Source organism: Sturnira hondurensis, unplaced genomic scaffold, assembly GCF_014824575.4.
Source record: "Sturnira hondurensis isolate 20B ecotype Veracruz unplaced genomic scaffold, ASM1482457v3 Scaffold0002597, whole genome shotgun sequence".
Lineage (NCBI taxonomy): Eukaryota > Metazoa > Chordata > Mammalia > Chiroptera > Phyllostomidae > Sturnira > Sturnira hondurensis.
The window spans coordinates 1,015,306-1,032,660 of NW_028075228.1; the positions used below are offsets into that span (position 1 = coordinate 1,015,306).

The following is a 17,355-nucleotide window of genomic DNA, read 5'->3' on the forward strand; positions in this document are numbered from 1 at the left end:
AATAAACCACATTCTATCAAAACAACCTTGATTCTGAGTAGGGGAGGGGCAGATTTACAAAGCATGATGGGCTAAGGGGGAGGGTGAGAGGGAGAAGGTGAGGAGGCTCTCTGACTTAGAGTGCGGTGGTGACTGGGAGGGGCAGGCGTCCTGACCCAAGAGGGGTAATAGGACCACCAAGCAGGGGCTGCTGGTTTTCCTGGGGGTTGTGGCCTCAGGAGCTTCCTTTCAGAGGCTGGCAGGGTGTGGAGGCACTGGGTTGGGGGGTGCAACCAGGAAGATAAGAGACACAAAGTGCACCCCCTCCCAGGCCCTGTCTCTGCCCTTGATGGAAGATTCTGGGGTATCTAGGTGTGGTGACAACATGGGGTAGCCAAGTCGTGAATGACCATGACCATGAAAGGACCATGACCTAAAAGTTGTGGTCCTTTCCCTTCCCCTCAGGCACCCCTGCTCCAGTGCCCCCTCCCTCTCTGTGCCCCCTACCTGTTTTAAACCAGCCATCCGAGGTGAATGCCTTCTTCGTTTCCTCTGGTTTGCCCCAGTATTCCCGGAAAACGGAGGGTCCCCTGACCAAGAGCTCCCCTTCCTTCTCCTTCAACCCTGGGGTCACCTGTGGTGTGGAGAGAAACAAACACATCAGAGCAATACCTCCCAGGATAGGGTCTCCACCTGCCTTCCCTGTGCCCTGCCCAACCTGAGGCCCACATGCTTCTCTGAAATTAAACTGTTTGAAATTAATCATTTCAAACTAGAAATGATTGAGAAACACAGCTTTCAACACAGACACTCGATGATGATGGTGTTGAGCTATGCCCTGAGCTTGCCTTGCCCTGGGAAGGGCCGTGGGTCATCTCTTCACCCTAAAACAGCTCCATGCTATAGATTAGAAGATGTGAGTAAGTGGCCAGGTCTCAGAGCTTGGGCCTGGCTGAATTAGCTACCTGTCAACTTCTAAAAAGCCATGCTTCTGACTCCAGGTGAAATCCTGTGTTCAGGGCATTTCTTGGACAAACCACAGACAGGAGAAGCAAGCAGCTGCCCGCACCCTGCCTGCAGCTACTGGAGGAGCTCCAGGATGGTAGCAACTCTGGGAGGGGTGGGGGGTGGGGTTACTTTGCTTGTTGAAAAGGAAGCTGACAGAGTAGTCAACTGAGACAGGGCAGCTTCAGGAGGAAGACTTGGGTGCCAGGAGAGAGTGGCACTGGCATTCATGTGGTCGTGGAAGTCAGGGACTCTCAGTGTTTCTCCAATGTGACCACAGGGCAGGAGGAAGGGAGGTTTTATAAGAAATCGAGCAGGGCTTCCCTGGTGCTAGGAAGAGCACATGCAGAGGAGGCCCTGTGTGCATTTCTTCGGTAAGTCACTGCTGGCCTAGTTGGAGAATTCAACACTCCTCACTTAGCAAAAGAACTAGTAGTCAGAAAATCAGCAAGGCTGTGGAAGAACTCACCACCACCAGTATCTAAGTGACATTTACACTCCAACACAAACCAGTAACACTCACCAAGCGAGAGCACATATTCTGAGCTATAAAACATACCTTAACAAAGTTTTTGACAAACTGAAATCATACCAAGTATGTTTTCTGACTATAAGGTAAAAATCAGTAACAGAAAAATCGCTAAACACTCGGAAAATAAATACCACACTTATAAATAACCCATGAGTCAAAGAGGAAGTCTTAAGGAAAATTAGAAAATATTTTGAACTGAATGAAAATGAAAATACAACATGTCAACATTGGTGGAGGTACAGCGAAAGCAATGTTTAGAGGGAAATTTATATCATAAATGCACAGACTAGAAAAAAGGTGTCAAATCAATGACCTAAAAGTTTCACCTTAAGAAATTAGAAGTTAGGCCCCAGCTGATGTGGCTCAGTGGATTGAGTACCTGCCTGCGAACCAAATGGTCACCGGTTCAATTCCCAGTCAGGGCACACCTGGGTTGTGGGCCAGGTGCTGGGGGGTGTGTGGGAGGCAACAGAGAGATGTATCTCTCGCCCATTTCTCACACACTGATGTATCTCTCCCTCTCTTTCTCCCTCCCTCCTCTCTAAAAATAAATAAAATATTAAAAAAGGAAAAGAAACCAGAAGTTCAATCGGTAGTGGGAGCAGAGAGCAGACCCCAGAGAACCCTGAGCAGTGGCGCAGCAGCCCCAGTCACCATCACCGCGACCATGAGCAGCGAGGCTGAGACCCAGCAGCGGCCCACCGCCCCCACTCCCAGCGCCGCTGACTCCAAGCACAGTGGGCACCCGTGCAGGGAGTAGCGGCCCTGGTGGCCTCACACTGGCAGCACCTGCTGGCAGGGACAAAAAGATCACAATGACGAAGGTTTTGGAAACAGTAAAATGGTTCAATGTAAGAAACAGATATGATTTCATCAACAGGAATGATGCTGAGGAAGATGTATTTGTTTATCAGACTGCCGTAAAGAAGAATAACCCCAGGAAATAGCTTCGCAGTGCAGGGGGTGGAGAGACTGTGGAGTGCGATATTGCTGCAGGAGAAAAGGGTGCAGAGGCAGCAAATGTTACAGGTGATAGATAGTATACATGCAGCAGACTGTAACCATTATGGATGCTATCCACATTGCAGGGGTCCTCCACGCAATTGCCAACAGAATTACCAGAACAGTGAGAGTGGGGAAAAGGATGAGGGATCAAAGCGTGCTCCTGAAGGCTGGACCCAACAGGACCGACACCTAATGCAGGAGACGGTTCCCCCTTACAATAAGCGGAAACCCTGTGAGTGTCGACCACAGCGTTCCACCTCTCCTGTGTGGGGAGAAGGGATGGAGGGTCATGACAACCAGGTGCCAGAGAACAAGGTAGGCCAGTGAGCCAGATCATGTATGAGGCTATAGACCACAATTTGGCAGGGGCCCTCCTCCTGAAAGACAGCCTAGGGAACATGGCAAAGAAGGAGACTCAAGGAGATGAGACCTAAGATCAACCACCACCTCAATATCTGTACCCCCAAAACTTCAATTACTGATGCAGATCCCCCGCCAAAAATCCTAAACCACAAGATGGCAAAGAAACAAAAGCAGCTGATTCACTAGCGGAGAGTTTGTCCACTCCTGAGGCTGAGCAAATGCCAGCTTACCATCTCTACCATCACTTGTTTAGTCATCTAACAAGAAGAAATGAGTATCAAATGAGTATCACTGCAGCAATGAGAAGCGAACAAAAGATTGGAGCTGAAGACCTTAGTGCCTGCTTTCTGCCTGTTGACTGAACAATTAGAATTATTTGAATTATCTCTGCAGCATGGAGTTTTTATTACTTTTATCTAAAGATGTCTCTTTTAGGTAATGACAATTTTTTTAGAGCCTGGTTTTTCTCAATACACCTTTAAAAGTTTTAAAATTGCTTCATGTCTAGTCGAGATTTTTAAAAACCGCATTTTTAATTTGTAAGAGTTTACAACCTAATTTTTTCAAAAACATCAACAAACTCCAAGCACCTGTTAATAAAGGTTTTAAATATTTGTCTTTGTGTAATAAGAAAAAGAAACTAGAAAGAGAAAAAAATTTTAAAGCAAATAGACAAAAACCAAAGACTGAAACTAAGATTCTCTGCAAAGAGAAAAGCAATAAAGGAAATTTAATAAATCCAAAAGCTAGTTCTTTGAAGAAAGATAGAAAATGGGCAAACTTCCATCAAGAATAACAAAGAAAAAAGAAACACAAGACACAAGGGCTCACTATGATCAATGGGAAGGGTATCACTTCAGATTCTACACGTTAAAATGTTAGTAAGGGGAGTCTATGAAAAACTATGCACATAAATCCAGCAACTTAAATGGGCCAATTCCTTAAAAAAATCACAATGTACCAAAACTTACCCAAAATATAGTACGTGACTTGAATAGTCCTATAACTATTAAAGAAGTTGAATTCAGTTAAAATCTTCCAAAAAAGACCATCCTCTAGACCCAAATGGCTTCACTGGTAAATTCTATGAAACATTAAAAAATACATAACTCCAATTATATGCAAAGTCTTCCAAAAACAGAAAAAGGAGGAACACTTTCCAACTCGTTTTGTGATGTGAGCATTACAGATACCCAAATCAGACAAAAAGTGCGAGGAAACTACAGGCCAGAATCCCTCATGAACACAGATGCAAAATCCTTAATGAAATGTTAGCTAATCAAACCCAGCACTATGTAAATTAAATGATACACCACAAACAAGTGGGGTTTGTCCTAGGAATGCAAGGCTGGTTCAGTATTAGAAAATCAATCAATACAATCCTGTACTAGCAGCCTAATGAAGAAAAAACAATGTAGGTAAACACAGCTAGCCTCCTCTCACAGCCACATCAAAATTACAACTGAACTACCAGACAACCATTATTCAGAACTGCCTGAAATCCAGGAATGAAGGCCCTACAACTACAGAATTAAAGACACCACACTGAGACTGGTAAGAGGGGCTCGATACACAGTACAGTCGGGTACCACACCCATGACTGGTGGACCAAAGTTGGGAGGGCCATCTCAGCTGCAGAGGCCCCCGCTGATGAGTGAGGAGTCCCAGCCCCACACCAGGACCCCCCAATCCAAGGTTCCAGTGCCAGAAAGTAAAGGACCCCATGATTTCTGGCTGTAAGAACCAATCGGAGTGGAGGCTGAGGAAGATGAAGGCTTCTGAAACCCCAGGCAGTTCCTCTTAAGGGGCCCACTCTCAACTTACTCAGACTTGCTCGCTCTGAGTTCCAGTGCTGGGGCAGCAGCTTGAAAGGCACCAGAGATATGATGGGAAGTGAATTGTCTGGCATCAGGGTGAGAGCCAAAGGGGCAACTTTCTCCCAGAGAGAAGTGCTGGCAGTAACCATTGTTCCTTTGATGAGCTCTCTCCCCACAGAGCTAGCAGGTGGGCACCATATCTGAGATTTCAATCAACCTGGTTCATATTTGTACCACCCTGGTGATTCCCTGACGGAATCACCTGCAGGATTACTCTATCCAGCAAAGCTATAATTTAGAATGGAAAGGCAGATAAAGTGCTCCCCAGATAAGGTAGAGTTAAAGGAGTTCATCATCACCAAGCCCTTATTATATGAAATGTTATAGGAACTTATCTAAGAAAAAGAAGACAATCAAAACTATGAAAAGTAAAATGATAACAAACTCACAACTATCAACAACTGAACTTAAAAAAAAGAAAAACAAACTAAGCAAATAACCAGAACAGGAACAGAATCACAGAAATGGAGATCACATGGAGGGTTATCACTGGGGAGGAGGAAGGGGGAGAATGGGGAAAAAGGTACAGGGAATATGGAGCATAAATGGTAGGTACAAAATACACAGGGGGAGGATAAGAATAGTGTAGGAAATGGGGAAGCCAGAGAACTTTTATGTACAACCCATGGACATGAACTAAGGTGGGGCATGCTAGAGGGAATGGGGTACTGGGTGGGGGGGGGGATAAAGGGAAGGAAAAAATGGGACAACTGTAATAGCATAATAATAAAATATACTTATAAATAATAAACAAAAACAATAGGAAAACCCAGCAAACCTTGGGGAAGGTGGTGAATCTGATTCCTATCATTACCACATTATTAGATCCAAATGTCCAGTGTTCAACAAAAATCACAAGACATACAAAGCAACTGAGAAGTGTGGCTCATTCAAAGGTAAAAATAATCAGCCCTGACTGGTGTAGCGCAGTGGATTGAGCATGGGCCTGTGAAGCAAAGGGTCGCAGGTTCAATTCCCAGTCAGGGCACATGCCTGGGTTGCAGGTCAGGTCCCCAGTAGGGGGCACATGAGAGGCAACCACACATTGATGTTTCTCTCCCACTCTTTCTTCTTTTCTTCCCCCTCTCTAAAAATAAATATTTAAAAAAATCAATAGAAACTATCCCTGAAAAAGATTTAATGGGAAATATACCAGACAGAGACTTTAAGACAGCTGTTTTAATGATGCTGAAAGACCTAAAGAAAAATGTGAAGGAAATTAAAAAAAATGTCTGAACAAAATGGAATTATCAATTAAGAGAGAGAAAATCTCAAAAAATTCTGAAGCTGAAAAGTACAAGAAATGAAACGAAAAACTCACTTGACGGATTCAAAGGTAGATATGAGTAGGCAGAAGAAAGAATCAGCAAATTTGAAGACAGGACAATGGAAATGATTGAGTTGAGGAATAAAAAGAAAAAAGACTGAAGAAAAACAAATAGCTTAAGGGACCTATGGGATACCATCAAGCAGACCAACATACGCATTGGGCAAGTCCCAAAAGAAGAGAGAGGATATTTGCAAAGTCCCACACCAAGACACACTATAATCAAATTGAAAAGAGAAAGAATCTTGAAAACAGCAAGACTGAAGAATCATCACATACAAGGGATCCTGAGTAAGACTTCTCATCAGAAACCTTTGAAGCCAGAAGGCAGTGCATGGATATGTTCAAAGTGCTAAAAGTAAAAAAAATCCTGTCAATCAAGAATCCTATATCCAGTACAACTTTCTTCAAAAGTGAGGGAGAAATTAACACATGCCCAGATAAACAAAAGGTAATCTTTAGACCTGCCCTGCAAGAAATGTTCGTGGGAGTCCCACAGATGAAAAGAAAGAACAATGACTTCTGGCGAAGATGGAGGTGTAGGTGGAAACACTGTACGTCCTCGCACAATCAGGTTTATGAACAACAAGTATTTAAAAACCAGAATGCAACCAAAACAGAGAGAAAATTAAACTGTACCGATGTCTGACAACAATGAACCATTCATCCAGATCTGTAAGAGGGGCAAAGTCAGTGACTGGCAGAGAGGGGTTGTGCAGGAAAAAGTGGCCGGACCCACCCAGGCACAGGGTGGCAACGGGCAGACTCAGTGAGGGCACAAGGTGGCTGTCTGACCACAGTCACACATTCGCATGCAGATAAACCAGGCAAAGGAGCGAGCAGCGAGATAGACCGCGCAACCCAGGGCCCCAGTGCCAGGAAATAAAGCCTAAAAGTACCAACTGGAAAAACTTTTGGGGGTCGAGGAGCCGGGAGAGGCTCCCAGGCTCACAGAGAGTTCGTTGGAGGAACCCACAGGGTTCTGGAGGGTGCACAAGCTCACACATCTGCAAACTAGCACCAGAAGGGCCCAATTTGCTTGTGGGAAGCAGCAGAGGGGACTGAAATCCAAGAGAGAACAGAAAAAACTGCCATAGCCCCTCTCTGACCCCGCCTTACATACGGTGTCACAATCCAGTGACCTGGGTTGCCCCACCCTGGTGAACACCTAAGGCTCTGCCCCTCATATGTAACAGGCGGGAACAGACCAAAATATTATAGCTCAAGAAGAAGAACAGCTCAAAGCCCCAGAGCCAATACTTCGAAGCAACCAAGAGATAGCACACTTCAAAAACACTGGTGATCAGGATGCTCACAGAACTGGTTGATTTTAGTCACAAATTAGATGAATAAATGAAGGCTAAACTAAGTGAAATGAAGGGAAATGCACAGGGAAACAATAGTGATGGGAAGGAAACTGGGACTAAAATCAATGGACTGGACCAGAAGGAAGTAAAAAACGACCAAACAGAAAAGAATGAAGAAACAAGAATTCAAAAAATTAAGAGAGGCTTAGGAACCTCCAGGACATCTTGAAACGTTCCAACATCCAAATTATAGGGGTACCAGAAGGGGAAGAGGAAATAGACTTGCATGAAGTCTAGGAAGCTCAGAGAGTCCCAAAGAAGGTGGACCCAAGGAGGAACACACCAAGACACATCATAATTACATCAGCCAAGATTAAAATGAAGGAGAGAATCCTAGAAGCAGCAAGAGATAAAGGGACAGTCACCTACAAAGGAGTTCCCATCAGACTGTCAGCGGATTTCTCAAAAGAGACCTTACAGGCAAGAAGGGCCTAGAAAGAAGTATTCCAAGTCATGAAAGGCAAGGACCTACATCCAAGATTGCTCTATCCACCAAAGCTTTCATTTAGAATGGAAGGGCAGATAAAGCGCTTCTCAGATAAGGTCAGATTCAAGGAGTTCATCATCACCAAGCCCCTTATTATATGAAATGTTAAAGGGACTTATCTAAGAAAAAGAAAAATATGAACAGTGAGAGGACAGCAAACTCACAGTTATTAACAACCATACCTAAAACAAAAGCAAACTAAGAGGACAGCTAGATTGGGAGCAGAACCACATAAATGGAGATCACATGGAGGGTTAGCAACAGGGGAGTGGGAGGAGGAGAAGGGGGAAGAAGGTACAGAGACTAAGTAGCACAGACGGTAGGTTCAAATAGACAGGGGGAGTTCAAGAATAGTAGGGGAAATATAGAATCTAAAGAACTTGTGACACATGGACATAAACTAAAGGGGGTAATAGGGGGAGTGGGTGTGCAGGGTGGAGGGGAATAAAGGGGGGGGATGGGACAACTGTAATGGCATAATCAATAAAACATATTTTAAAAAAGAAAAGAAAAGAAAGAATACTAGATGGAAACCTGAAGCTGTATGGAGAAATAAAGATCTTAATGAAAGTTAGTACATGGGCAATTATAATAGCTAGTATTATTGTAACAATGGTTTGTAATTGCAATTTTTGTGTTTTACATGATTAAGAGGCTAACACTTTTAAAGAAAAAAGAAAACAATTACTAGTGTGAGAACTAGCATTATAAACTTTGGTTTGTAACGCCAAATCTTGTTTTCCTACATAATTTTAGGAGACTAAGACCTTTAAAATAACTAGTTTATGGTTTTGGGTACACAGAGTATGGAGATGTAATTCTGATGAAAGAGGTGGGGCTGGAGCAGTAAAGAAGCAGAGTTTTTGGATGTTATTGAAGTCAAGCTGTTATAAATTCAAATTAGTGTTATAACTTTAGATATTAAATGGAACCTTCATGGTAACCATAAAAATTATAGAATATACACAAAAAATGAGAAGGAAATTTAAATACTTCACAAGAAATAAACTAAAGAGAAAAGAGGGCAGGAATGCAGGAAATGAAGGACATAAAAAGCTACAAGGCATATAGCAAACAAAAAGCAGGATGACACAAGTCCCTACTTACCAGTAATTACTTTAAATATAAATGGCTTAAACTCTCTGATCAAAACATAGAGATTGGCAAAGTGGATAAAAACATGTGATCCAACAAAGAGGCCCACACCAACACACATCACAATTAAAATGCAAAAGCTTAAACACAGAATCTTAAAAGCAGCAAGAGAAAAGCAGTTAGTTACCTACAAGGGAACTTCCATAAGGGCTATCAGCCGATTTCTCCACAGAAACCTTGTAGGCCAGAGGAACTGGCAAGAAATTAGTCAAAGTGATGAAAAGCAAGGACCTATAACCACATTACTCTAACTAGCAAAGCGATCATCATTTAGACAAGAAAAAGCTAAAGGAGTTTATTACCACAAAACTAGTATTACATGAAATGTTTACAGGCCTTCTTTAAAGAGAAGAAAAAAATTAAAAATATGAACAATAATAAAATGACAATAAATACATATCTATCAGTAACTGAATCTAAAAAAAAAATAAACCAAGAAGCAGAACAGAAACAGACTCATAAACACAGAACATTTTAATGGGTGCCAGGTGGGAGGAAGGGAGGCTGGGGAATGGGGGAAGAAGGTGAAGGGATGAAGAAGTACAAACTGCTTATTATACAATAGTCTCAGGGATGCCAAGTACAGCACAGGGAATACAGCCAATAATATTTTAATAACTTTGTATAGTGTCAGATGGATGCAAGGTTTATTAGAATGATCACTTAGTAAGTTATGAAATGTCTAGTCACTGGGGTGTACACCTGAAATTAATATAATAATGTGTGTCAGCTATAATGCAACAAATTTTTTAAATGATTTAATAAAAAAAAACCCAAAACACATGACCTGATTATATACAACCTACAAGAGACTCACCTGAAACCCAAAGACAGCAGGAGTAAAAGTGAAAGCATGGAGAGACACATCCCACGCAGAGTAACCATCCCACGCAGAGAGTAACCAAAACAGAGCAGGTGGCTACACTAATGTCAGACAAAATGGATTTTAAGTCAAAAAAGCTTACAAGAGTCAAAGAAGGACATGATATATTAATAAAAGGTTTGATATAGGAATAAGATATAATAATTAAAACATTTATATATCAGAATACAGGGTCTGGCACAAATAATGTCCACTTTATTACAAAATCACAGAAATGGGAGGGAGGTGGGGAGCACTGGGGGGGAGCAGGGCAGGGAACATAAAACAGAAAACTGTACTTGAATAAGAATTAAATAAATAAAATTTAGAAAAGGAAATGCTACCATAATTATAATAAAATGTTATCATAAAAAAACCAAAATCATAAGTATGTTACCCTGTAACATAACAATATCACCTTCAAGCACACCATAGGACATTTTAGGAGAAATGTTCAAATTAAAACTATAAATTATTACACCCATATTATTACCCTACCAACCACACTCAAGCAGGTGTGACTTCTGCCAGATCCTGTATATGAAGCAAAAAATGACAGAATAGAAGGGAGCAATTCTACTTAGGTTCTGTTCTAAGTGAGAAATCAATAACCGAAGGAAAACGTCCCACCCTTGCTCTGCCTCAGTCTCCCCCAGTCCTGGGTGCCCTTCAGAGGCCTCCGACATCACAGAGTTACTCTTCTGTCACAGTGTAGGCATTCTTGGTACTAAATGTCACCTGTTCAGATCACTGTGTGGCTTGTCCCATGACTGAACGCAGACTCTACCCCCTGTGCATTAACAATTTACATGCCACACCACCCTCCTCTGTGCCATGGTCACTCCTGCCCCTCCACCTCTGGACCCTCTCTATATTCCTCTATCTGTGCTGGACCTCAAAGTCCACAGCCAGCAAAGCCATGCTCTGCCCTTGTCTCCGCGGCCATGTGCACACTGACCACACACAAGCTGGTCTGTGCGGTGGGCAGGAAGTGAGGACCAGAGCTCATGAGGCCAGACAGGGCTTCCTGCCCACATCCCAGCATTGTGTTCTCCATTTCTGACTTCACACAGTAAGAAAAATATTCATGATCTTATTCCAGGTAAGTTGCATCAAGTGAAGAGATACTAATTCTATTAATTTTGAGGGGCATTTTTATATATTTAGCATCTCTGAAACCATGCTGTGTCTCACCATCGATGGTGACTTGGATATGGTGAAAGAGGATGGCTGCTGTCTGCAGGTGTCCCACTGATGTCCCATGACACAGGGACAAGCCCACAAGCACAGTGGCTGCCAGCACTTGGGTTCTGAGGTCACAGACATGCAGAGTGCAAAGCTGGGGTCCTCTGAAACCGGAGCCGCCTCTCTTTCAACTAGAGCCCCTTGAATAGCATTCAAACCCAGTCAGCACCTAATCTGAGCCCCTTCTTAGGTCTGCCTAACACATCCACCCCCGCATAAACATAGACAGGCAGAGTCATTGACCCTGACTTCTGTACAGACCTGCCAAGGGAGTTTCTGGTGTACAGAAAGCAAGTATCAAGTAACTTAAATGTATCATCTTTTTCTTTATGCCAAAAAAGGGAAGGCATTTTCATTCCTTGGGGGAGAGGGGAAAAATGAGCGACCAGACAGAGCTCTAAACACATACCTGCCCGTTATGTATTTGCTTACGTCCTACTAACGCACTGGACAGACCTTGACAGTAAGATCAGTTTCATTTTGGTGGCTGACATAAATTTGAGAGACAAGGGTGCAAGAGAATACCAAGAGTGAAGATAAACTAGGAGAAGGGGAACAATGTAAGGAGAATAATATCACAGAGAAATCAAAAAATTAAAATAGTATATAAAAACAAACACTGCTTTTAACTAAAATTTACCACTCACATCACTGGGCCTCACATAGAGCTACAGCCCTGCAGGGGTTTCTGCTGGGAGTCCTCAGGACTCCTTGGGGCCGACACCCACATCTGCTGGGATGAGGAGCAGGGCTGGGTGGGTGGCCAGTGGGGGCCACCCCCATACTCTGGGCATGCAGCCAGACCCCAGGTGCCCAGCAGTCTCCGGTGTTGTCATGCCACACCTGCTTCCCACATGGCAGTGAAAAGCCTGGCTCCGTTCAGAGAGGACTCCCTGCCTTCGTGCCCATAGGAACACAGTGCGAGTAAAGGCACACGCACCTGCACACAAGGGCCTCCCCGTGTTACTGCCACCAGGACCGTGCCTGAGAGCTGCCAACCTGAGAATGAACACTTCCGCACCTGAGGCAGCACAATCCCACTTTCAAAGACTGCAGGGTCTGCCCCAACTCTAAACCACATTCCACTCTCCTCTGTCAGCAGCAGATTGGCCAGAAAGCCCTCAGGTGGAGCCCCTGACACCTGTTCAGTTCAAGAGGAGAAGATGGCTCTGCCCCTCTGTGGTGGACGGCACGCTAGAAGGTGCTGGAATCCAGGCAGGTGAGCAAGGGTAGGACACATGGCAGAGTGCCTGTCCCTAACGGCCCCTCCTCGACTGTGGCTCCCACTGCACCCTAATGAAAGGCCATCTAGCTCAGCACTGCCCAGGGCTTAGACCAGAAAGAACCAACTGGTCATACCCGTAGGGATGAGCCAATGAAAGGAAGGCGGGGCTTCTTGCCCTGTGCTTCAGAGTGTGCTTTTACAGGGCATTTTGGGGCAGGCTCTGGCTGACTGCAGGAAGAGAGAAGGCAGCTAAGCACTCACTCATGGGCAGTCACCTGGCAATGAGGCTGCCGAACAGATGCTCTTTTCCATGTGAGATTCCCCTTTTAGGCTCAGGCTGCCTTCCACCTGGCCCTTGACAGAGGTGGCAACCACAACACAAGAGGCAAGGAACTATCCACTGTTTGTTCTGAAGTAAGGGCCTCTGTGGGGATACCACTATCTCCACTGTGGGCAGTGTCTCCAGGTCCCACGATGGGTCATGTGTAGCCATTATAGCACATATAGAAACAGATGGCAGTGACAGGGGAGAGGGCCGGAGACGCCGGTGGTGTGGAAAGGAGAGGCAACCAAGCAGTTTGCTGTCCACGGTGACATCCTGCATATGGGTAAACTGAGATAATTCATTTTTAAAGGGAAATAAAAGGAAGCAGAGCTCTCAGCCACGGTCCTGCTCTAGCCCATGCCCATCCCACATAGGTCTCTCTGTAGCCTCAGCAAGAGAAGATGATTTTGGGTAAAGGCCTTCTTACCCTGTGCGTCATATGTAGCCGTGAAGCCCTTTATCTGCTGATGGACCCCACTGTTGCTGGCTGGCACTCTGCTCTCATGTAAGCAAGCAATTTCAAAAAAATTAAACGAACAAACCAATACATAAATAAATAGTGCTCGACATGCAGAGTTTACAGGCAGGAGCCAGCTGGAGGCCGCAGCACATGAAACATGTACCACAGCAAACAAAGCCGTGTGCGCATTGACCCAGCCCAGCAGAGGGGGAGCAGCCACAGGAACTGTGAGGGTTGAACTACTTCGAACGGTGCCAGAGAACCCTCCAGTGGGGGGGGTGGGGGAGGGTGGGGGGGCGCCTGCTCTTCCAGGACCTGAAGTCCCATCAGACAAAGTTGCAAGACTCAGGAAGTACTGGCAGCAGAGCCACAGATAGCTGCTGGTCACAGCCACAAACACTTGCAGACATGGAGACACGGTGGTATTAATGCATGACAACCCACAGTGAGCCCAGACTGTGCTCTGTGGGGCACACGAGTAAGTTTTCCCATACACCCAGGACAAGTGACCCTCCTGACCTGCATCCAACCCCCTGACCCTGGTTTAGGCCTCACAGCTGCTGGGTCATGTGGGCCTGTGAGAACCCCTTGCTCTGGGCCCATAGGAGCCAACAGGGACCCTCCTCTTGTCTGGGAAGTACTGCATGGCCCAGCTGCCCCTCTGCCCTGACAGGTCTCCCATCCTCCCCAGGGGCTCCCCTTTCAGGGCAGACAGAGGCCCGAGGGACACCCACCCTGCACTGCATCTGCCATGATAGGTGCCAGTACTGCTGACACCTGTCTGCTGATCCTGGCAGCGACATGGGGCTTGGTGCCCAGTCCCAAGGGGTCTCCTCATGCAACAGTTGGGCGAAAGAAGGGAGGCGTGGACAGGAGAAGCTGAGCCCACAGTGCCCACGGCAGGCTGGGTCCGGGGAGGTTCTCAGCAAAGATGTCTTCCCCAGACCTCCATGTTCTGTGCTCACCATCACCACGTGGCGCACTTCTGCTCAGGCAGCACTTTCCTCTTGGACAAACACTGCCTGCACTGACTCATGTCTATCATTCAAGTGTAAGGGCCTGGTAATTATGTGGCTAATAAGGAGGCATTTCCAAGTTCAAGACTTGTCCTCATGACAAGCCAAGGAGACACCTGTCCCAGACTGAACCTGCAGTGGAGGGAAGATGCCATATGTGACATCACGAGGTCAGTAGACAAGAGGAACACCATGGTGTGGGAGAGAAGTTTGAAAGAAGGCAATTCTGTGCCCCGGTCGCTGCACTGTGGGGCATCCTGGGGGGAAGGGCTGTGGCGCCCAGCACAGGGGAGCCCTTGTGTGCGGAGAAAGAGCAGTGGTTGTCAACACTGAGTGATGGGCTAGGAGTGAGTGGGCACTCTTTGTACTATTATTTTTACAATTTTCCTATGAATTTAAATTTATCCTCAATTAAAAGTTAAACACCACTGGAAACAAGTCATCTCAGCCATCCTGACTTCTGAACATTAGAAAGTTAGCCCTCACCAGGTCGGGCTGCACTGAGAATTGACGGTGTAGCTGGAAGGACTTTGCCTGAACAATCTCTTTGTAAGAGACAGTATCAGCACTGCTCAGTCTGTGTAGGAACTGAGCACAGGGCAGCCTCCTACTGACAGTGCACAGGTAGCATAGCTTCCTCCTTTACTTGTTAGTAACCATGGTCCCCAAGGAGGCCAGTGTTAGTTCCTCCTTGTTTCCCCACTTGTTTCCACTGTGACATGTCACTAAAAGGGACAGAAATGCATTTCCTTCAGGACGGCCTGGGCCTTCGTTTTCACACCTTCAGGCCTAAGCCTGCCCAGAGCTCGTCCTACACACCGTAGTGTTGATGGGTGGGTGGCCGTGGTCTGCTTGGAGCTGAAGCCGTATCTCGAGGAGTGGGACTCCCAGATGGAAAGTTCCATGTAGGTGACTGTCTGAGTCCTGCTCTGTTCTTATTCTACAAAGTGCTGGGTGTAGAGGGTAAAAAATGCCTCTGAGTCCCCACTTTTAAAGGATAAAGGTAGTTTGACAAGTGCTACCAAACACAAGAGACAAATGTCGTCACTCTACCCATGAGACCACAAAACCCCATTTCTGGTCTGCGGCCCTTGAAGGTAACACACCCGAGACCAAGTGTCCTGTTGCACTGCAGGTGGGTCAGGCAAACAGTGCCGTGGAGGGAGGGGCTCCTTCAAGAAAGACACAGGGAGAAATAATCAGGTCCCTGCAGCTGGGACCTAACCAGGGCCCTGGTCACCCCAGGGGTCCTTTGCAGAGCATGACCTCACTGGTCACAAGACCAAACACTAGGTCCAGGTCCACCTTAACCCCTGTATGGGACACCAGGCTTTCTGGCATGGTCCTCAGACTCCATGTAGCCATCAAGGCAGCTCTTGTCTGGACTGTCTGTCATACTGATCCCTTCACGGAAATTGAGAATGTTCTAGCACACATCCTCACAAGCACTAAGTCCCCTTACTTTCACATTTAGATGGCGGGGGTGCATCTGTATGAAGCTCCCCATGCAGGGAGGATAAGACCCTGGCTCCCTTGCTCCCTCCTGTCTCCATGGTCCCTGAGAGCCTCCGCCAGTGGCACCCATTACCCCAGAGCCCCTGCCCTGTGGAACAAGCACTCCTTCTCCCTGACGGTCATGCGCTCTGGCCTGGGGCTGCTGACTTTCTATTTTAAGCAAGTTTCAGTGCACAACTCTGTAGACAGAAACAATCAAAGATGGGAGGAGCTGTCAGATGGCCCGCTGCTTGCCACCACAGGTGCAAGTTAGTTAAACTGTATTGTAATTTAAGGAAGAGATGCTCCCCACCCCCACGCCCTCTCTCTAGCAGCATCGCTGTCACTTCTGGCAGAACAGGTGCACGTGTTTGGCATCCGGCCGGGGGGGCGCAGTCACGGATGATGCTGCCTGTGCCACTAGCATCTGATGAATTCACAACCTCCCACCATTCCTCCCTCTCTGGGGACCCCCTGATGAAGCAATGTCCTTGGAACCCACACCCAGTCTGTTCTCTACTGGCCATCCCTGACCTGGCATACAGGCTGAGTATCCATCTGCGGAGGCAACCACCAAATGCAGGGTGGGCTGGTGACCTGGGAATAAGTGTGAGTCCACAGGAGGCAGGGGTGGGGAGGAGTGTGCAGGGCACAGACTGAGAGTCAGAGAAGGGCCCCAAGGGGTGAGTGTGGCTGAGTAGGGCAGAGGAAAGATCCTTGTCAGAGGATGGTTAGGGAGAGAGAGCAATGGCTCAGGACCCTCGGGGTGGCAGTGGAGGACCAAGGCTGTGTCTAGAGGTCATCGTATCTAGGAACAGAGGTGGAGGTGGAGTTATTCTGTTTACCCAGGTGGAGTTTCAATTGGGTAAACAGAATATGTACTTTTTTAAAAAATCATATTTTATTGATTATGCTATTACAGTTGTCCCAACTTTTCCCCCTTTGCTCCCCTACGCCTGGTCCCCCCCATTCCTTCCAGCAACCCCCGCCCCCTCCCCACCAGTTCATGTCCATGGGTCATACATATAAGTTCTTTGGTTTCTCCATTTCCTACACTAATCTTAACAGACCCCTCTCTATTTTGTAACTGCCAATTATGCTTCTTAACCCCTACACCTTTTCTCCCATTCTTCCCCTTCCCCCTCCCAGCTGAAAACCCTCTATATAATCTCCATGTCTGTGATTCTGTTCCTGTTCTGGTTGTTTGCTTAGTTTGTTTTTTTAGATTCAGTTGTTGATAGTTGTGAATTTGTTGCCTTTTTAATGTTCATAGTTTTTTATCTTCTTCTTTATCTTAAATAAGTCCCTTCTACCATTTCATATAATAATGGCTTGACAATGATGAACAACTCCTTTAGCTTTTTCTCCTCTGGGAAGCGCTTTATCTGCCCTTAAATTCTAAATAATAGCTTTGCTGTATACAGTAGTCTTGGTTGTTGGTCCTTGTTTTTCATGACTGATTACTTCTTTCCAGTCCCTTCTTGCCTGCAAAGTTTCTTTTGAGAAATCACCTGAGAAGTCTTATGGGAACTCCTTTGTAGGTAACTAACTGCTTTTCTCTTGATGCTGCTTTTAAGATTCTCTTTTTATCTTTAACTTTTGGCACTATAATAATGATGATGTGTCTTAGT

At 45.8% G+C, this 17,355-nt stretch overlaps 1 protein-coding gene across 3 annotated transcripts in view; it reads right to left on the bottom strand.

Moving 5' to 3' along the window:
* The window catches only part of ACSF3 (acyl-CoA synthetase family member 3), a 70,582-nt gene that overhangs the window by 19,899 nt on the left and 33,328 nt on the right, over positions 1–17,355 (bottom strand). For all 3 annotated transcript variants that reach the window (XM_037040166.1, XM_037040163.1, XM_037040164.1), the window contains one exon: positions 487–613. In XM_037040166.1, the coding sequence (XP_036896061.1) occupies positions 487–613 (127 nt within the window). The remainder of the gene's footprint in view (positions 1–486; positions 614–17,355) is intronic.